The sequence below is a fragment of the Staurois parvus genome, unplaced genomic scaffold (genome assembly GCF_062004578.1).
Source record: "Staurois parvus isolate SC_StPar_1 unplaced genomic scaffold, SC_StPar_1.0 ptg000166l, whole genome shotgun sequence".
In the NCBI taxonomy this organism is placed as follows: Eukaryota; Metazoa; Chordata; class Amphibia; order Anura; family Ranidae; genus Staurois; species Staurois parvus.
This window is the reverse complement of record NW_028317962.1, coordinates 335,893-358,145: the sequence shown is the minus strand read 5'-3', so window position 1 is coordinate 358,145 and position 22,253 is coordinate 335,893. Positions and strand designations below refer to the sequence as shown.

Sequence of the window (22,253 nt, the reverse complement as noted above, 5' to 3'; positions counted from 1 at the left end):
AGACCAGATAGAGAGAATGCAGGGTCCTGGGTATAGTAACACTTAAAACTTTGGCAATAAAACCTGAAAGCTGATTGGTTTCTGTGCAGAATTGCACCAGACGTTGCACTCTCCATCCTTAGTAAATGGCCCCGTATGATTCAGGTGAGTGACACGGCTGCTTGTTACTTAGAATAATGACAGTGGTTAGTTGTAATGGGCTCCCGCTCTCACCATACCTATTAGAGGTTGATGTGGATTGATATGGTGGAAAGGCTGCTGTGTATGGTGCTCCCTCCCCTGCCCCCGTGGCTCGTGCTGTTTCCTGTAATCCTGCTTCCATGGGATTATGTGCGTCTGTACAGGGCCAGCTAAGCGCTGCTCAGTTTTCCAACCGCTTGCCTGCTAATACAGGAAGAGCCCTGTAATCCATGCGTACAGGAGGGCGCGTTGGCTGCAGGTTGCTTTGATCCCTTGCTAGTTTGGGTTTAAGTGTCAGGCAGCCATTTTGTTCCAGAACTGCGTCATTAACCCTTTCACATGCATCTGACCACAGCTGGTGCGAGGCTACTCTGTCCGGGGAAGAATGAGTGATGTTTATTTCTGAGATCATTAGGGACTGACTAAAAAGCTGATTTGCAAATCTGTGAGCCCCTCTCTCCCCCCCACCACCACCAATCACTCCCTGCAGTTCTCTGCCTTTTTCGCAGCCTTCAGTCCCAGGTCCACCAAGGTGCCTGGCTGTCATATTGTGCGATGACTACACAGGAAATCAGCAGATGCCAGTAAAGGGTTGAAGGTGGTAATTCCTCCCAGCGGAGACGCTTCCAGGAGGTTTGACGCATTAAGTGTCACTGATCTGTCCCCTCTTGGGAAAAGTGCAGCGCAGGCTTCACAAGGCCCCCCTTCCCTCCTCAGCATCTCCCTGTCCGGGTCGGGTTTATGCAAGGGAAGCTGCTTGAAAAGGTGACCTTTGCAATGTTTACAGAGCATGCTCTTTGAGCCAACCCGGCTGCAGCTTCTGCCTGCTTTGCCTGCAAGCTGTAATCTGCTTATAGGTGCATTGTCATAGCAACAGGCCCAGAGAGCAGCAGCCTGGGCACACCGGGACTCTGTTTGTGCTACCTGAGGGGCGGGATGCTGGAGGAGGAGGGGGAAGGATGCAGTAGCCAGCTATTTGAGACCAGATTTTATTCCACCGATTGCCAGTTCTGCCCCTGAGCCCGGAATGATCGCAATTCAGCCCGTTCGGTAATATTCCAAGATTGTGAGCACATCTTATCCCAGCCAAGATGCCCGGCCTGGTTACCTGCCATTCCTCCCGGCCTATTCAATTCCCTGCCGGCGTGTGACCTCTGACCCCGGTGCAAAGCAGCGATGGATGGCTGAGGTTTTGTGACATGAGTCCTAGCTATGATTTGGTCCTGCACAGCAAGGTGGCTGTATAATTGCTTCATGTAAGTTGCATTTTCTTGTGTATCACAGCATGCCTACTCTACTTCTATTCCCTGTGTTACAATGGAGGTAATTAATGGCTGATAAAAATGTCATTATTTCATTGTTCTGATTGTGTGATGTGCGGCTCTATTGTACAAACTGCTAAAGTGATTCTGAAAGGCAGAACTTTATGACTTTGTTTTTTTTGTTTTAAGTAATCAAACTTATTTTAACTCACCCCTTTAAGATTTTTAGATTTACACGGAGCTGGCTATGTTTTTAGAATATTAGGATTGACCTTCAAAAAATGATTTTCCCCATTTTTTATATTTAAAAAAAAAAAATCTTTGTTCGAATACTGTCAGTGTAAATTTCCTGAATACTCATTTTTATTCTTTGCTATTTTTCTTTCCTTTTTCTTGCTATTTTTCTTTCCTTTTTTTGCTATTTTTCTTTCCTTTTTCTTGCTATTTTTCTTTCCTTTTTCTTGCTATTTTTCTTTCCTTTTTTTTGCTATTTTTCTTTCCTTTTTTTTGCTATTTTTCTTTCCTTTTTTTGCTATTTTTCTTGTTCTTTTTTTTTTTTTTGCTATTTTTCTTGTTCTTTTTTTTGCTATTCTTTTTTTTAATTGTTTTATTTTATTTATTGCCACTAGCACTGTGTACAGAACATACCATGTGGTCTGCAAGTAATATAATGTGTTTATAGATGTAAAAAAAAGAATACTAACAAAACTGAACTTTCTAGAAATGTTTTTTTGTGACCCCCTGCTGTCATCTCAATCTACAAAATTGATAAGGTGGTGCTTAAATGATAATAAAATGTCTAACAAAACAGGTGCTATAGCGTAAGTTACATTGTATGTTTGTCTTTAAAGTGCAAAAAAATGAACTTTTTTTTTTTTTTTTTTTTTTTTTTTTTAAGTGGGGAAGACTTGGAAGGTATTTTTTTTTGTTTTATTTTTGTTTGTTTTGTTCCTGTATGTATCCCCTTCTTCACTTTCTGTTCAAATGATAGTTGTTTCCGTGACAGGAAGTGGAAGTGAATCTGTCAGGAGCCCAGAGTAACAACCAGAAAGAAATTCTGAGCCCTACCGTTGTCTTCTATGAAGATGTTTCCAGTCATCCTGTCTTGATGACCACTGTAACTGGGACAGGGAATAGGACAAAGCAACAAAACCTGACAGAGGTTCTAAAGCTTGGCCATACATGGATCACAATTTGGCTGGTTCAGCAGGAACTGGCCAAATTGGGATCCATGTATGGCCATATTGTCCTAGTGATGAACTCCTCCAAAAGGGGACTGTCAGTATATTTTCACTTGATCAGCACTTGTGGCTGTGGACTGCAGCGCTGATCCGTGTATTCTGGCAGCAGAGGATTCCCGCTGCCAGCATACAATAGCATAGTGGGGGATTCCCCCATCTACCTAGAATGTGTGCATGGGGGTGGGGGGGGAGTAGTCTTGGGGTTTTTTGATCAGCTACCTGGCCGATCCGAAAAAAAAATAAAAATAAAAAAACTATTTATGACCAGCTTTACCTTCAAAACCGTTAATAAAACATAAAATGTCATTACAGTTTGGCAGGTGTCTTCTTAAACTATATAGTTGATGATCATTAGGCCATTTGCTGAAAACCATTGTGTGGGCCAGCCTTGTTCTCAACATGTCTTTGTGTATAAATGACATAATTTACAAATGAATGGGTATTTCCCATGTTCTAGGGATCAGCAGCTGTTTTCATTACAGGCTTTTCTTAATGCAGGTCACGTGGGTTACCTAAACTGAAAGAATCTCGTTCCCATGAGTCCTTGCTTAGCCCAGGCAGTGCAGTGGAGGCTCTGGATTTAGGGACAGAAGATAAAATCCTGGTGAAGCCACTACACAGCAGCATATTGGGCCAAGACTTTTGTTTTGAGGTAAGGCAGTATGTATTTTTATGAGGCTGATTGTAAATGATTAACTCTGATCAGAGAGTGACCTTTTGATTTATTCCCTTTTTTTTTTTTCTCTTTCTACTTGTCAATACGCTCCTGTCAGGTCACTTACTCCAGCGGCAGCAAATGTTTTAGCTGCTCATCTGCAGCAGAGAGAGATAAGTGGATGGAAAATCTGCGGAGAACTGTCCAACCTAACAAGGTAAGCGGCTAGGAAAACAAGCACACTACTGATCTTTTTCATCATCCTCAATCTCTTTTCAACAGTAACATAACTAATGAGCAGCGCGGCAGTGATGTGCTACTAAAAGGCAGCGCCAGGCACCTGTAAACACTCAGAAGAACATGTTGTTTTTATTTGATTTTATTTTCATCTGAAGCTGTATAAGCATTAACAGGTGAAATCAGATCTTGCAGCTCAGAGCGCCTTTCCTGATCAGGTTGTTGGGGATAGAATGTGCGCAGACTATGGAATTGCAATGTCTGTTAGTTGGTTTGCATAAATCCCCTTCATAAGAGCAGGAACTTGTTGGATCTGCTTTTATTTCCTGCTATAGGCCCAATACTTTCAAACCATGCATCCAAACCAGAAAAGCAGGCATGATGCAGTAGTTTTGCTTTGCATACCTTTTACTACATTTTTTGTTTGATTTTGGAATTTTATAGCTTTTGGTGGTTAATGTATACTGTCACTGTTGGGACACTACTGTAAAAAGACTAATATTGGCCATAGATGAGACACGTTTTCAACCAGTCCAATAATGTCTGCTGATAGTAATCTTACATGTGTAGGCATGGAGCAGTTACTATTGTGTTTTTTGCACATTTAGCATCTGTAGCATTATTTTGGATTATATGCCAGCATGCTGAAAAATAATAAGGGCCTTCAGGCTGGTGAAATTGTTAGCCTGAGGCTGGCCATGCACATAGATTTTTCTCGTTCGGCCCCACGGGTTAACCAAAGAAATCAATCTACTCCCCCGTCTCTGCTAAACTGTATGGATGGAGGAGTCTCCACTGATGGCTATTGTATTTGGACAGGCGCAGCAACCAGCTGCTTGAATACCGAACCATTGACTGCATCTTATAGGATGCAGCCACAGTTTGGCCAATCATTTTCCACCTGGCTCAGTCAATTTCAGTAAAATTTTTGTTGAGCTGGATGATGCTGTGAGGGCAGGCAGTGGCTTGAATTTTAAATCTACGTTAAAAGTATATGTGAATCCCTACCCGTAAAACAACCCTTTAGTTTAAAATAAATTTGAAAGGAAAAACACATAAACAAAAACTATTTTTTTTTTTTATAAGTGATCACATAACGTCTCTTCTCAGCTGCATACGGGGCTTAGAGAGGTGGGTGTGGGAAAGCCACAGTACACTTCCCAGTGAATGGCTGTGAAGGGGGGGGAGATGTCAGCACAAGTCTGACCATTGGACTACAGGCATTCTGTGCTCCCAGCACAGCCAGAAAACTGACCATGCTGGGATGGATGTGCTTCCATGCCAAGTGTGGGCAGTTTAAAATAGGAAAGCATGGGGAGAAGCAGGATCACCAGGTATTTCATACAAGGAAGCAATATAAAGAGAATAGGATTCTTTTTAACACAAGTATATTACAACAGACACATATAAAGAACATGAAATGCTGTACTCTTTAAAGTAGTCGTAAAGCCTGAAGATTTTTTACCTTTATACATTCTATGCATGAAGGTAAAAATGAACCTTCAGTATACAGCTTCCCTTATAGCCCCTTTAACTTATCTGAGCTCCATCCCGGTCCAGCAATGTGCATGAGTGCGGCTGTTATCCTAGCTCTTTGCCTCATCATTAGCTCCTGCTGCTGTCAATCACAAGTGACTAATGTGAATGAAATATAAATAAATATATATGTGTGTGTATGTATGTATATATATATATATATATATATATATATATATATATATATATATATATATATATACTTATATACTTTAAATGGTGATCAGCCAAGGCTGCTTAACCTTTTCTGGATCAGGCACAGCTATGTGTTTAGGTTTTTCTTTTTTATTTAACATTTTTAATACACATTAACAATTAACTACAGCTTTTCTTAAATAACTTCAGACGACTTCTAGACATATCAGGAGTTAATGATGCTGCTTAAAATAGACCCAGCAGCACATAAGAGTTTAAATCAAATGTGTCACTATGAATTAGCCTTTCATGAAAGAAATCCATATACCATACAAGCTTTTAGTGTCGTTTACATTTATGTTGCTCTGCATCCTTCTTCTTTTTGCTGCCAAAAGGCACTAATGGAAGTTAAATTCCAAGTTGCAGAGAATGGTGCTCAATACATCACAATTCTAGAAGTTTAGAGAGTGAATTACTATGCATCTATATGTATTTATGGTGACAATTTGCTTCCTTTTTCTATGAAGAAAAAGACAACATAATCCTTAACACGGGCACACACTTGAATGTTGCCTTAAAGCTACGGTATTGTGTTGGAATACATAAAGAAAAAGTAATGCTAAAGCCTGATGTTTCCTGTGTAATTCAAAGTTTATTTCAGTTTTGACTGGAGAATTCTCTTTACACTTGGCTTAGAAATACCTCTAACCTGTTGATTTTTCACCTTCAGGACAACTGCCGAAGGGCAGAAAATGTACTGCGGCTGTGGATTATCGAGGCCAAAGACCTGGCCCCCAAAAAGAAGTATTTCTGCGAGCTCTGCCTGGACGACACACTCTTTGCCCGTACCACAAGCAAAACAAAAGCAGACAATATCTTTTGGGGAGAGCACTTTGAATTCTCTGGATTGCCCCCTATCCACAATATCACTGTGCACATCTATAAGGACGTAGAGAAGAAAAAGAAAAAGGATAAGAACAATTATGTGGGCTTAGTGAACATCCCAATGGCCAGTGTGACTGGCAGACAGTTTGTAGAGAAGTGGTATCCTGTGAGCACACCTACCGCTAACAAAGGCAAAACTGGGGGACCTTCGATACGTATTAAATCCCGCTATCAGACAATCACTATCCTGCCTATGGAGCAGTACAAAGAATTTGCTGAATTTATTACAATTAATTATACCATGCTATGTTCTGTGCTGGAGCCAGTGATCAGTGTCCGCAATAAGGAGGAGATGGCCTGCGCGCTGGTCCACATCCTACAGAGCACTGGCAGAGCCAAGGTAAGAACATCTCTGTAGTTCCTTGGAGCTTTATATCTCCTTGTTATGTTTCAGTGTGGTGTGTTTTAATCAGAACTGAGCAAATATGGTTAGTTGGGTGAAAGACTGGCTGCATTTTCACAGTTCTGTTTGAACACGTACAGGGATATGTAACATAAACGGGATCTCTCTGCTTCAGGCTACCCTCTGCATTCACACCTGCACATTGCAGGAACACGTGTTCCCTCTTGCATTTTTTAATGCATTTTTCACTTGAATGTGCTGCCCTATGTGTGACGAACACACCAAAGAAGCTCCAGAATGTTTTTGGGCATGGAATGTTGAGCTTTTTGTCAGTGTGACCTTTGGCACATTTGGCAAACCAGGCTTGGGGTGCCATTAACTATTAATAGCAATACAAGCATGATGCGCATTTGCAGCGTGTTTCCAAAACATGTCTCCTATGTGTTTTGTCTCACATTCAGAAAATGCGAAACAATGTACAATGCCTTAGGGCTCATTCACACCAGTGTGCAGAGACATCAGTTTTTCTGCACACGTTCTGCAAGGGCACAATACGATCAATTGTTCCCTATGTGCCCTGTTCACAACACTAGTATCCCGTGCAGATTTTTTCTGTGTAGGAATCTGCGATGTGTATTAAATTCATTGAAGCGCAGATGAAAACGTGAAAACTGATGTCTCTGCAAGTGAAATCTGTGCATCAGTTTCCATAAATTTTTCTGCGCATATGGTGTGAATGAGGCCTTAAAGTGTTGACCTCTTCAGAAAATATGAAAAAGTGAATTAACATCATACACCCTCCCCAAAAAAATTTTTTTTAATTTTTTTACAGTTCTACTTTGTGCAGGCTGCGTGAAAAATTGACACATTCATGTCTTTACAGGAACTTGGTTTGCTTTGAGCTTTTCCAGGCAATATTTTACTGTGTAAAAGCTGTGACACTTATTTTCTGTCATCTTCTGGGTTCTCGTATGATAAGGTCAGCCTGTGGTCCACTGAGACATATCCTAGAGTCCTAACTGCTGGAACATTATCTTCTAATGTTTCAGGGACAGTTTATTGAATGCGCTAAGATTTCGGGGAAGAAGGCGGGTCATGTTCCATTGTGTCATCTTTTACTTCTTTCAGTGCTGAGTAATGCCTGACATTATGTAATATGGAATTGTAATTAGTTTTATTATTTTTGTTTCTGCAAGTGACGTCTTTCTGGAGGACCCATTTGTGTCCATTTCTAAGCTGCCATAGGTATGCAGGTGGCCCTGGCAGCTGCAGAAAACTGGAAGTGCATTGCCCATATCACAGCCATTGTATTACCCAAGGCTACTTCACGGTGTCAAAGGGCCCAGTGCAAAGGTCTCTGTGAATGTGTCCCTAACTCCATTGGTAAAAAAAAAATCCTTAAATCTTAAAACAATGTGCACCTTACAGAAGTTACATTCTGGATTAAGCTTGGAAATATCACAATGATACCCCTATAAATGTTAGCATCAATGTGGGTTTATTGACAAACATTGACTAATTATTTATATATATATATATATATATATATATATATATATATATATATATATAGTGAAGGAAATAAGTATTTGATCCCCTGCTGATTTTGAATGTTTGCCCACTCATGAAGAAATGATCAGTCTAAAAATCTAATGGTATGTGTATTGTAACACTGAGAGACAGAATAGCAACAAAAAAATTCAAAAGAAATGCATGTCTAACAAATTGTACACTGATTTGCATGTTCATGAGGGAAATAAGTATTTGATCCCCCATCATTCAGCAGGATTTCTGGCTACCAAGTGTCTTTCATACAGGTAACAAGATGAGATTAGAAGCAGTCTCTTAAAGAGAGTGCTGCTAATCTCATTTTGTTAGCTGTATAAAAGACACCTGTCCACAGGAGCAATCAAACAATCAGATTCCAAACTCTCCACCATGGCAAAGACCAAAGAGCTGTCCAAGGATCTCAGGGACAAGACTGTAGACCTACACAGCTTGGTGAGAAGGTGACCAAAGTTGGTGCAATCATTCGCAAATGGAAGAAACACAAAACAACTGTCAGTCTCCCTAGGTCTGGTGTACAATGCAAGATCTCACCTCATGGAATGTCAATGATCATGAGAACAGTGAGGAACCATCCCAGAACTACACTGAGGATCTAGTCAATGATCTCCAGGCAGCTGGGACCACAGTCACCAAAAAAACAATTGGTAATACACTACACCGACAAGGATTGAAATCCTGCAGTACCCGCAATGTCCCTCTGCTCAAGAAAGCACATGTCCAGGTCCATCTGAAGTTCGCCATTGAACATCTGAATGATGCAGAACAGAACTGGTTGAAAGTGTTGTGGTCAGATGAGACCAAAATCAAGCTCTTTGGCATCAACTCAAATCGCCATGTTTGGAGGAGGAGGAATGCTGCCTATGACCCCAAGAACACCATCAAAACTGTCAAACATGGTGGGTGGAAACATTCTGCTTTGGGGGTGTTTTTCTGCTAAGGACAACTGCAGGACAACAGGACAACTGCACCGCATCAAAGGGACGATGGACAGGGCAATGTACTATCAAATCTTGGGTGAGAACCTTCTTCCCTCAGCCAGGGCATTGGTAATGGGTCGTGGATGGGTGTTCCAACATGACAATGACCCAAAACACACAGCCAAGGCAACAAAGGAGTGGCTCAAGAAGAAGCACACCTAGCCAGTCTCCAGACCTTAATCCAATTGAAAATCTGTGGAGGGAGCTGAAAGTTCGAGTTGCCAAACGTGAGCCACCAAACTTTAATGACTTGGAGAGGATTTGCCAAGAGGAGTGGGCCAAAATCTCTCCTGAGATGTGTGCAAACCTGGTGGCCAACTACAGGAAACATCTGACCTCTGTGATTGCCAACAAGGGATTTGCCACCAAGTACTAAGTCATGTTTTGTGAAGGGGATCAAATAGTTATTTCCCTCATGAACATGCAAATCAGTGCATAATTTGTTAGACATGCATTTCTTTAGAATTTTTTGTTGCTATTCTGTCTCTCTGTTACTATACACCTACCATTCGATTTTTAGACTGATCATTTCTTTGTGAGTGGGCAAACATTCAAAATCAGCAGGGGATCAAATACTTATTTCCTTCACTGTATATATATATATAAAATAATATTGTATATATTTTTGTTTAGGAAAGTTTTGTTTATAATCACATTGGTCTTAATGCGGTATGCGGTATTCCAGCACTCAGTCTTTTTGGGGAGGAGTCTATCAGCATGGTACATCTTGACTTGGCAATATTTGCCCACTCTTCCTTGCAAAAACACTCCAGATCTGTCAGATTGTGAGGGCATCTCCTGTACACAGCCCTCTTCAAATCACCCCACAGATTTTTCGATCGGATTCAGGTCTGAGCTCTGGCTGGGCCATTCCAAAACTTTAATCTTCTTCTGGTGAAGCCATTCCTTTGTTGATTTGGAGGTATGCTTTGGGTCGTTGTCATGCTGAAAGATGTTCTAGTAGAAGCCTGAAGGTTTTGTGCCAATATTGACTGGTATTTGGAACTGTTCATAATTCCCTCTCCCTCTACCTTGACTAAGGCCCCAGTTTCAGCTGAAGAAAAACTGCCCCAAAGCGTGATGCTGCCACCACTATGCTTCACTGTGGGTCGGTTGTTCTTTTGATGATGTGCAGTGTTTTTGTGCCAAAACATATATTTTGGAATTCTGGCCAAAAAGTTAAACTTTGGTTCATCAGACCATAACACATTTTCCCACATGCTTTTGGGAGACTTCAGATCTGTTTTTATAAAATTTAGCCGGGCTTGGATATTTTTCTTTGTAAGAAAAGGCTTCGTCTTGCCACTCTACCCCATAGCCCAGACATATGAAGAATATGAGAGATTGTTGTCACATGTACCACACAGCCAGTACTTGCCAGATATTCCTGCAGCTCCTTTAATGTTGCTGTAGGCCTCTTGGCAGCCTCCCAGACCAGTTTTCTTTTTGTCTTTCCGTCCATTTTGCAGTGCTGTCCAGTTCTTGGTAATGTCACTATTGCGCCATATTTTCTCCACTTGATGATGACTGTCTTCACTATGTTCCATGGTATATCTAATGCCTTGGAAATTCTTTTATACCCTTCTCCTGACTGATGCCTTTTAACAAAGAGATCCCTCTAATGCTTTGGAAGCTCTCTGCGGACCATTTTGCTGTAGGACGCTACTAAAAAAATGTCAAAGACCTACTAGAACAGCTGAACTTTATGTGGGGTTATTCAGAGGCATGTTAACTGATGGCAGGTGTGTACTGACTCCTATTTAACATGTGATTGCTTAATTCTGAACACAGCTACATCCCCAATTATAACAGGGTGTGCACACTTATGCAACCACATTATTTAGTTTTTTTATGTTTACTTCCCCCCTCTAAAAGATTTCAGGTTTTTTTTTCAACTGAGTTCTACAGTTTATAGGTCACATTAAAGGTGGAAAAAGTTTTGAAATGATTTATCTTTGTCTCTTTTTTTTACGTCACAGAAACCTGACATTTTAACAGGGGTGTGTAGACTTTTTATATCCACTGTAACTAAAGAAATGTAAAAATATGTTTAAAACAAGTAAATATGATATACCTTCCTATCTGTTTACTATTGCTAGTAATCCAAGGATTCAAAATAGTCAATCCTGACTGAGAGAGTAAAGTTCTACTTTAAAGTGGAGTTCCACCCAAAAGGGGAAGTTCCACATTAATGCTTTGTCCCCCGCTCCCCATTATGGATTGACAACTTTGTGATCACCTAGGCAGTCGGAAGCGGAAGTTGTCCTCCCTCCCCGTAGTCTTTTGGAACACGTGACAGGTCCCAGAAGACTACAGGACCATTCACAAAGCGCAGTGCTTCTCGCGCATGCGCAGTGGGCACTCGGCTGTGCAGCCGCAAGCTGTCACAGCCAGGTGCCCACACTAAAGATGCCAGCACCAGGGAGAGAAGATGGCCAGTGAAACCAGCGGAGAGGGCAGTGACTGTATTTTAACAGTCAGCAGCTACAGTTTTGTAGCTGCTGACTTTTTTTTTTTTTTTTCCAGCTGGAACTCCGCTTTGTGCACACATAGCTTAGTCACCTCCCAACTGGTGCAGAGAGGTGAAAAAAGGTAACCAAGCAGACAATGAAGGCGCAGCAGTAGTTTGATTACATCATCTCTCAAGTGCCCTGTCTCCTGTCAGTGTGTTCCTTGTCTTCATATGCATGCAGTACATCTGATTGGCTCCTAGTGCTCCCCCTCCCTCTCCCAGTCTGAGTGCTGCAGTTCAAGGAAAGGTAAAAGGCTGATAATCTAGACAAAGTTATATACCAACAATTGTTGCATTTATAATTTAAAGCAGAACTGCAGTCAAAACTTTTATTTTCCCATGCAGTGGGGCTGTGCCCACACTGCATGGGTTAAGTGCCCGCACTGCATGGGTTTAGTGCAGGTTTTAGTTTTGTCCAGGGGCTCAGGGCAAAACTGTACTTACCCATTCCTCTGATCCTCCGGAAAACCACACTCTCCCACGTCTAGCGGTGGACTGTTTGTGCCGTCCTCAGGTCCAGAGCTGTTCTACGGGCGTGATGACGTCAGGAACAGCCCATTCACAAGACCGCTAGCTTGCAGGGGGACAGGAGCAGCAGGGACTGGTCTTGCATTTGGAGGATCGGCAGATTAAGAAAGTATATCTTTCCTTTCTGGGCCCCTAGGCAAAAACAAACAAGCTTTTAACCTATGCAGTGCGCTGCATGGGAAAATTATCATTTTGCCTGAAATTCTTCTTTGATCTTTTTTTATATCATGTAGCACAAATCTGTATTAATTGGTGCTCTGTCATATTTGGGGAGAGTTTATCTTTAATTTGTTTAGAAAGGCATGTTGTCTATGTCCATGACCTGTAGACGCATATCAATGTGGTATTATTGGCTTACACCCTATTCCCCCCCCCCCCCCATTACCGGCCATACTATTCCAGCACTCCTCTTCTCAGTAAGTCAGCAGTAACAGCTGTAGATAAGGCTTTCTCTCCCTTATTCCCAGGTGCTAAGCTGTGATGCTGGAAATGTATTAAGACTTTATTGCTGCAAAACACTCATTTTCTTGAGTTGGATAGAAGTTTTCCTCTCCACAGATAAATATAAAGAGCCTTCCCCAGATAAATGATGGTTTCTGCGGTGTTTAAAAGACAGAGACCTAATGCTTGGAGACGGGCTGACGGTAATGTGTGGAAAGAATTGCAGTCCTGGGAAGGCGTTTTCTATGGATGTCAATATATCAGATGTTTTGTGTTCCAGCTCAGTAAGCAGTGAAGATCTCGCCTAGATGTGTTCCTCACTATCTTTATTTGCTTGGCTCTCCTGTGACACACACAAGTGCTGCAAGTTTTATTAGGCAAGTCAGTTTAACAATTGGGCTCCTGGACGTGCGGCTGTGCGTTTGTATATCACTCATTTCAGCTGCAACAGTTTATGGGCTGCATAGAGAGTGTATTATATTTCCTATTGATAACGCAGTGCAGTGTAGAGGGTGTTTTCCTAATTAGAAAGCATTATTAATAAACTAGATACTCTTGGCAACCAAGTGCCTAACTGGGGAAGCACAGCAAACACCAGGGGACATGAAAAGCATTATGTTTACGTAACGGGATAATTACGCGTGGAAAATGACATGGGCAGGTTTTTAGTATAGAAATAAAGGCTGTTTTTTCCCCTGTACATGAAGGGTAAAGGCCATGTTGGTGTATATTCACATAAAACTTTGCTTAACTTTTTTAGCAATATTATTTCCCATTTCATCTTTGTATCACTCGCTGCACACCAGCGCATGTTCAGTTCAGTCATACATTAGGCATGCCTACATAGGTTAATGAGAACACAGAGAACAGCAGATGTTATGTGAATTCAATTCTGCATAATTCTGGGGGAGTTTCAATAGCTGACTCTCTGGACGGTTCCATTATTAAATTGGTTCTAAAGGCTGAAGGTTTTTTACCTTCATGCATTCTATGCATGAATACAAAAAAAGCCTTCTGTGGGCATCTCCCCCCCCCTCCCCCCCATTATGCTTACCTGTGCTCGATCTCGAGCAACGTGCACAAGAGCTACGGCTCTCCTGGCTCCCTCCCTTCTCACTGGCTCAGAGACAGCAGTAGAAGCTATTGGCAGCCAGTGAGGAGAGTTCAGTGCAGAGCTTTGCTCTGTGTTGCTGTGGACACACAGAGCAGAGCTTGGGAATGAGAACACACAAGTGGCCTCACAGCAAGCCGCTTGCTATGGGGGGCACTTTGCAGGGGGTGGAGCGCCGATGGGGGACCCAAGAAGAGAAGGATTGGGGCTGCACTGTGCGAAACCATTACACAAAGCATGTAAGTATGTCATGTTTATTATTAAAAAATAACAACATTGGCTCCCATTGCTGTCAGTCATAGCCAGTGAGGAGGAAACAGGAGCCGAGCCCCGCTCTGTGTCAGTAGACACAAAGCACGGCTTGGTAGTGAGCCCGCACGAGTGCCCCCCCCCCACGTAGCAATCGACTTCCTATGGTGGGCACTGAACAGGGGAGAGGGGCTAGAAGCACTGGTGGGGGACCCCAGAAGAGGAGAATTGGGGCTGCTCTGTGCAAAACTTTTTGCACAGAGCAGGCAAGTATGATATTTAAAAAAAAAAAAAAAACAAAGGGTTTAGAATCACTTATTAAAGCTAAACTCCAGGAGCACAGCTACATACTGTACATGGATGAAATACATATATGGGAGTTGTTTTACCTGTATTTGTATCTCTGTCTCTCTTGTTCTGAGTTTCTCACAGCTCTGCTACACGGCACAGGGCAGAAGACCTGATTCTTCTCTGCTGCAATTAAGTACCACTTACATGTCTTCTCCCACCCTGATCCTGTGACTGGATAGTGAAAAGAGAAGCAATAGACTGATGAGCCCTGTTCTCTCTTCTGTCAGCCTCTCCCTTCTTAGTACATACATACTGCAGCACAGCCAATTGGCTCCTTGTGTGGCTTCTCCCTCTCCCAGCCTAAGCTTTGCTGCATTTAGGGCATTGTGCAAGACTGATACTATGTCCAGTTTAGGTATCTAAACTGCTTGCATTTAAAAACTATATTCATTTATTACAGATACTTCTATAGCACCATCAATTTACGCAGCGCCAGGGGTGGACTGACTATTTGGAAACTCGGGCACTGCCCAAGGGCCCGGGGTCAGTAGGGGGCCCCATGAGATGCCCCTGGTACCTTTTTCATAGGCTTTTTTGAGTTTGGGCAAGGACACAGGGGCCCCATGATCCCCTATTGCCCGGGGACCCCATGAGTTGTCAGTCCGCCCCTGTGCAGCGCTTTACATATATATTGTACATTCACATCAGTCCCTAACCCTCAAGGGGCATTCAATTGAAGGTCCCTAACTCACATTCATACATATCCATACTAGGGCCAATTTAGACAGGAGCCAAGTAACCTACCAGCATGTCTTTGGAGTGTGGGAGGAAACTGGAGTACCCGGAGGAAACCCACGCAGACACAGGGAGAACATGCAAACTCCAGGCAGGTGGTGCCGTGGTTGGGATTTGAACCAACGACCCTTGTACTGCCAGGCAGAAGTGCTAACCATTTAGCCACTGTGCTGCCCCATATTAAAGTATCTTTTACAGTGCCTCCGGTATAGTTTTAGAGAGTAGGAAATGTTCAGCATTTACTTATCCTCTTTGCCTCCACCCCATCCTGGGTTCAAGATACATTTAAAAAATGCCCCCTACTGCATCTGGGATAGACAAGCCCTAAGCCTCATTTTGTAACCTCTAACAAATGTCTTTCTTTTTGCCATAATCATCAACAGCCATGTGACTATTGTTTTTATCTCTCATTGGCTGTCATTTCTGGAAATATTTGTTGAGGCAAATAACATTTGTTATAGCTTTGTGAATTGAGCCATTTCTTTTTAATGTGTTTAGTAATAGAATATAAGAAATATATTTTTTAAGCCATCAATATTTTATATGTGGCCTCTGTGTTTTCAATTTTATTGTTGTGTTTACAACTGGGTATTAATCTTTCTTATGTTTTTCGCTTCAGAATGTATTGATCAGTAATATAATTAAGCTTTCTATCATGCTTCTAGTTGCCATTAAGACAAGTACAGTCTGTGGCTAGCAGATGGAATTTCACCTTAACTTTGGCAGTAATCAAAATGGTTCCCCCTATTACGGAATAATATGCATGCATGTTTGTTAACTATAACATTAAATTTGACTTGGATTACATTTAACAAACGAAAAAAAAAAAAAGGAAAGTCTATTTAATCTGATTTAAGATACAAATTTAATATTGATGTAGAATATTGATTGAGCTTTAGGACTACAATGACAGTAACTTAGTCTAGTGGTCCAAATGTGTCATGGACAGAGGAGACTGAGAAAATGCTTCCTGCTGCCTGCAACAGACTGACATCCTATCAGCTGAGGCAAAGTCCTGGAACTGGAGCTAAAGGAGTTTTAGCCCTAATTCACACTGCTGCGACTTCTCATTCAACTTACTGCAACACAAAATCACATGACAAGTTAAACATTAATTTCACCGGGTGTTGTCTTAACTGCTGCAACTCAAATCGCAGCTACAACAAAAATGCCATAGACTGCTATGGTAAAACTACAAAAGTCACAAGGAAGTTGCTTTTGTCTTCTCTTTGTGACTACAGTTTTGTAAGTTCAGTAATGTGTCCCACTCTGTCACATCAAGTCGCTCGACCTTGGTGTCACAACAATGTGAACCAAGTCTATATGATAAAACGTATAGTTGTGTGTTTTTTATATATATATAAATATATATATATGTTTTTATTATTATACTGTTATATTATATGTCGGGACATGTTAGGCGTTTGTTTGCATGCTTGTAAAGTTACTGAAAGATTCACTTGAGTATGTTGCAACTGCACACATTTTTCCGAATTGAGTTCATCCCCCACAACTGAATTTTAAACAAATATTTGGCACAAAATGAATGGAAGAGGTAAAGAAAAAAAATCTCTAATAAGCAGTGTGCATATAAAAGGTTTAAGGTGTTTAGTGAGGCTTTACTAATCCTCTCTGAAAGGAGATTTTTTAAATTACTTATTTTTAAAAAAAGTAAACTCTTATCAGTGTGTACAATGGCTGGCTGCCATGAATCATGGACCAGCTATGGTGTGTTGACATTCCATCCACCACAGCAATGAAATTCAATCAGATGTCAGGTGCAATAGTGACACATTCATGTGCAGTGTGTGTGTGAACAGCACTACTGTATGTGTGTGTTATTATTATTATACTGGATTTATATAGCGCCAACAGTTTGTGCAGCTCTTTAAAAAATGAAGGTAGATATTCTAGTTACAATACAATTTGGTACAAGAGGAAACAGAGAGTCCTGCTTGTTAGAGTTTACAACCTATGAGGAAGGGTTGAGTGATACAAAAGGTAATAGCTGTGGGGGGATGAGCTGATGGAGAAAATAAATGGCAGTTTACTAGGTAGAAGCATAATAGGCTTCTTTAAAGAGAGGTTTTCATGGATCGTCTAAAGGTGGATAGATTAGGAGATAGTCGAACAGATTGGGGTAGGGAGTTCCATAGGATTGGAGAAGCTCAGGAGAAGTCCTGGAGGTGAGCATGGGAGGAGGTGACACGGGAACTAGAGAGCAGGAGGTCTTGGCAGGATTGAAGAGAGCAGTTTGGTTGATATTTTGAGACCAGGTTGGTGATGTAGCTGGGGGCAGAGTTGTGGATGGCTTTGTAAGTTGTTAGTATTTTGAATTTCATTCATTGGGCGAGTGGAAGCCAGTGGAGGGATTGGCAGAGAGGGGTAGCAGACTCTGAATGGTTGGTAAGGTGGATGAACCTGGCAGCAATATTCATGATGGACTGGAAGGGGGATAGCCTATGTAGAGGTAAGCCAATGAAGAGGGAGTTGCAGTAGCCGAGGCGAGAGATAACCAGGGAGTGACTTAGGAGCTTTGTGGTATCATTGGTTAAAAAGGGGCGTATTCTGGAGATGTTGCGGAGGTTGAGGCGGCATGATATGGACAGGGATTGGATGTGGGCCTGAAAGGATAGTTCAGAATCCAGGGTTACCCCTAGCACCCTGGCATGCGGGGATGGGTTGATGGTGGTGCTATTGATCCTGACTGAGAAACCAGGGGAGGAAATATTAGGAGCTCAGTTTTGGATAGATTTGAGTTTTAGGAAGCTGTGTGACATCCAGTCTGTCTGTTAGTAAATCGGTGATAAGTGAGGAAGCTGGTGGGGTGAGTAGAGAGATAGGTTTGTGTGTCATCAGCATAGAAATGGTATTGGAAACCATGGGAAGCTATCAGCTGACCCAAGGAAGAAGTGTAGATCAAGAATAGGAGAGGTCCAAGGACAGAACCTTGGGGGACCCCAACAGTAAGAGGAGTAGAAGAGGAGGAAGAGTTGTAAGTGTATCAAAGTATTGTAACTTTTCCCTAAGGTACCCTTTTTTCTTGTAATTTCTGAGCATGTGATCGCCTTTTCTCTTCTCCTCTGAGATTATTATGGAGACTGTGGGCGAGGAGAAAAGACCCTTTAATGTCACTTTGGTTCCCAGCACTCCTTTCTTTCCAGCTACTTATCAGGGGGTCGGGGCTGGGACACTATTGTACTGAGAGTTGCTAGCTTTTTCCTTCACACTGGAGGCGTTGTCTGCCTATTGCTGTATTATTGGAGTTACAGATGACAATGTTGTGGCCAATTCTATAGCAGTGTTACTGCAATGTCAGCCATATACTGCTGTCAGTGGCAGGGTCAACAGGTATGAAGTCAGAAAAGAAAAAGCAGTTTAAAGGTGCTATATAAAAATGGCCAGCCTCTCCTAAATAAAAAAATAAATGAATGCACATATTTTGCAGAAAAAAAGTGCATTTATTTATTTTCACACAGGAGCTGTGCTGATGTCAAAAGTGACAGCGGCTGCAGGGGAGAAGAACTTCTGCCTGGTGTCACGGGTTGACACTTTAGGTTTAGGGGGAAGGTTGCTAAGCAAGGTGGAGTTGGCCTTTAAAGTCTTAGTTTACCTGAAAAAAAAAAAATAGCACAAATGATGCTACTTACTTACAGTATGATGTGTTCATTGTTTTGCTGCGTCCTCTTTTTGCGCAATTCTTCCTCCGATATCCCACTGTCTTAATCTTTTTGGGGAGGCAAGGGTTAATAGAACTTTCATCAAGCGTGCCCATTTATGCCCATCCTTTCTGTTCAGCTGCTTCATTCATACAAGCCTCGCTATAGCTTCCATGAATAAAACCGGATCTATGAATGGAGGACAGGTGGATGATTGAAGGGTCCACCTGCTTTATTCATATATCACATTTGTCATAATGAGTTCTATAAATGGAGCAGCTGGGCAGAAAGGATGGGCATAGTCTATCACTCTTAATGAATGCCTGTGTCAGCACCTTAGTTCCCTGGTGCCAAGCCTGTGGCCCGGGGGCCACTTGCAGCCCTTTGGGTACTTCTTGTGCAGCCCTCTGGGCTCCTGCAGACACTAATCTGTGTTTCCATATTGCCCTGTTATAGCAGTGACTTCCAGCAGTCTCTTGTAATGTGTGTCCAGAATACGACTTTCCCCTGAAGTGTGTCCCCAATCTCCAACAACTCCCTATAGTATTTTCACAGTCTCCTACAGCATGTGCATACTCTCTGACCATCTCTTGTATCATGTCTGCAGTCTCTGACCATCGCCTGTGTTCTGTCCACTTGCCCTTACCAGCTATTGTATCATGCCCATAGTCTTTTGTATCCTGTTGTGTGTCTGGTGTCTCTGATAATGAATTTTCACTAAGTTTTATGTGCCGCCCTTTGATGATATTATGGGCTGCACTTGAGGCCCCCGATATCAAAAAAGTCAACCACCACTGCCTTAGTTATATCAACCCCCACCATACTGGAAGATCACAGTGGCGGGGAAGGTGAGAGAGAAGGGAGTTATCAGAGGAGGAAGATGTGGCCAAAAGGAGCACTCAGCAGCACAAGGAGCACATCTCACTGGTGTAAATGTTCCTTGCACTGGTTTTTTTTTGTGTGTGTTAGGTAAATGTAGGCTTTAAAGATATAGAACTCTTACTTATTATATTTTGCCTGTACGCACGCTTTATATAGAGCAGCGTTTCCCAACCTTTTTTCAGTCAAGGCACCCTTTAAAAATTATGTGTAGTCCCGAGGCACCCTTTAAAATTATGGACAGTCTTGAGGCACTCCATTCTAAAATAGGGTGCCTCAAGACTGTCCATAATTTTAAAAGGGTGCCCATTCTAAAATGTGAGAAACTGTTCTAATAGTTTTTATAATGCAGCAACATCCACACTTGTAGGACACCCAACATTAGAGGTGATTTATTAACTAGAAGGCGGGCCTGTCCACCCACTGGCTTGTATACAAGTTTGTGGCAATTTTTAGACATTTTGCCAAGGCACCCTGGTTGAGAAAGGGTTGATATAGACTGTGTAAGGAGGGTACGAGTGAAATAGTATTCTAATAGTGGTAAGGTTTATTTTTATGTGGTAATGGTGTATTAGCTAGTTAGTGCTCAGATGCATTGCAGAGGTTCGCTTTCCTAGGCCTATTATATTCATGTTTGTCATTTCTGGCCACTTATTTTTGCACATATAATGCAGGCCCGGCCGATAAATGAAAAATCGGTCTGCCCCAGTGCCGATGCTGCCACCAATGTCCATGAAAAACGGCTGTTTTTTGTGGATTTTCCAGCATGACCGATAAAAATAAACGAGAAGATCCGCGAAAAACAGCTGACGGGCTGGCCCACTAACGGCGTGAATATCATCCGATTTTTTGTGCGGACAAAAATTTGGCCGATAAACGACCCGTCTAAGGCCTGCATAAGGCCTGGTTCACACCTATTTGTTGTTGCTTTTTTCAGAAACGCCCTGCAGTCCATTTAAAATGGTTTCTATGGGACATATTCACATCTATGCTTTTTTCAGCTGCTGGGTTTTTGGAAAGGGTCGAGGACTTTTTTAAATGCAAAATAGTGCATTTTTGATTCAATAGACTTCAATGGAGATGCTGCAGATTTTGTTCGTTTGTGGCACACTTTGCATTTTTTAATATACCCAACAACAAATTGGTTGAAAAAAAGCATAAAAACCACAAAACTAAAAAAAAAAACTCGTGTGCAAAAATGCAGCGCAAGAAATACTGCCAAAATGGATCAAAAGCAAACTGCATAGGTGTGAACCAGGCCTAAAACAGCTTTTCTCACCCAGGGTTCTGTGGAACCCTAATGTTCCTCCAGAGGTTGCTAGGGGCTCCTTAAGAAATGAGCAAATTCTGCCTTTCAAATAAGTAACCACTACAAGCAAGGATCTTTTAACTATCAGTAAGTGGGGATGGCTCCTTCTGACCATCACAGTAATGTACAGTAAGCTGTAGATATGGTAATTATTACAAGGGTTCCATGAGACCAGAAAGTAATTTCAAGATTTCCTTTTGTATTTAAAAGGTTGAGAAAGACTGCTCTAAATAATGTGAAGTAATGTAATAATAATGATTATTAGTAAGATCTGACGACTCGCATAGAAAAAAGAAGTGAGTAATGACTTTGTATAGGATGTATTGGCACCATCCTTCCCCCATATTCGGCTGCCTATGCTCACTTTCCATAAACCTGAAACCAGTTCCACCCAGGGGTGTATTTACCACAAGGCAAACAAGGCATTTGCCTAGGGCGGCATTTTTCAGGGGGGGGCAGCACTGCCCCTTGGAAGAAGGGACACACGCGGCATGGGGACCTGGTGGGTTCTGAGAGATGCTGCAGGTTTCATGACGGTGTATGCACAGCCCGACTCTCGTTCCCGGGGATGTCTGGAGCTGTGAAGGTTTGACTTTCGCTCTCTCGCCATGGGGGGATGGTGGCTAGGGTGTGGGGGTCAACTTAGTTCCTGGGTTCTTAGTTTTGGCGGGATCCTTGACTCTGACCCCAGGGTTGTACCACAAGGCATTTGCCTAGGGTGGAATTTTTAAGGGGGGGGCAGCACTCCCCCTTGAAAGAAGGGATGGAAGAAGGGACACTTTTGACATGGGGACCTGGTGGGTTCTGAGAGATGATGTGGGTTTCATGGTGGTGTATGCACAGCCCGACTCTTGTTCCTGGGGATGTCCGCAGCTGTGAAGGTGAGTGTCTTTCTCTCTCTCGCCATGGGGGGATGGTGGCTGGTGTATGGGGGGCAGTGGTAGTGGAAGGCAGGGGTGTTCTTGGTCAATGTCAGGCTCTTTCTGCGGGGGGGGGAAGGGGGTTGCGCCAATTTTTGTGTTGCCTAGGGCAGCACAAAACCAAAATACACCACTGGTTCCACCACATAGGATTTAAAAAGTGATGTTTCCAATCTCTGTATATTTAAAAAGTGATGTTTCCAATCTCTGTATATTTAAAAAGTGATGTTTCCAATCTCTGTATATTTAAAAAGTGATGTTCCCACTCTCTGTATATGTTTGCAGAAATTTCCATGCTACTTAAAGTGTATTCTGAATATAAGTGTATTCTATATAAAGTTGAATCTGTGAAGGTTTTCATTCATCCAGGCCATAGTATAGCTAGTAGTGGTTAGTCGCGTTCTACTAGACTTGTTCTGTAACATTGAAGACATTTTACAATTTATCCAATCCAAGTATTCAGTTCTAATCCGTTTATT

At 42.1% G+C, this 22,253-nt stretch overlaps 1 protein-coding gene across 8 annotated transcripts in view; it reads left to right on the top strand.

Moving 5' to 3' along the window:
- The window catches only part of RASAL2 (RAS protein activator like 2), a 451,415-nt gene that overhangs the window by 390,924 nt on the left and 38,238 nt on the right, over positions 1–22,253 (top strand). For 7 of the 8 annotated variants that reach the window (XM_089676317.1, XM_089676316.1, XM_089676318.1 and 4 more), the window contains 3 exons: positions 3,182–3,335; positions 3,457–3,555; positions 5,977–6,531. In XM_089676317.1, the coding sequence (XP_089532443.1) occupies positions 3,182–3,335; positions 3,457–3,555; positions 5,977–6,531 (808 nt within the window). Of the gene's footprint in view, positions 1–1,051; positions 1,437–3,181; positions 3,336–3,456; positions 3,556–5,976; positions 6,532–22,253 lie in introns of those variants that run through there. The other variant, XM_089676323.1, reaches the window with a different exon arrangement.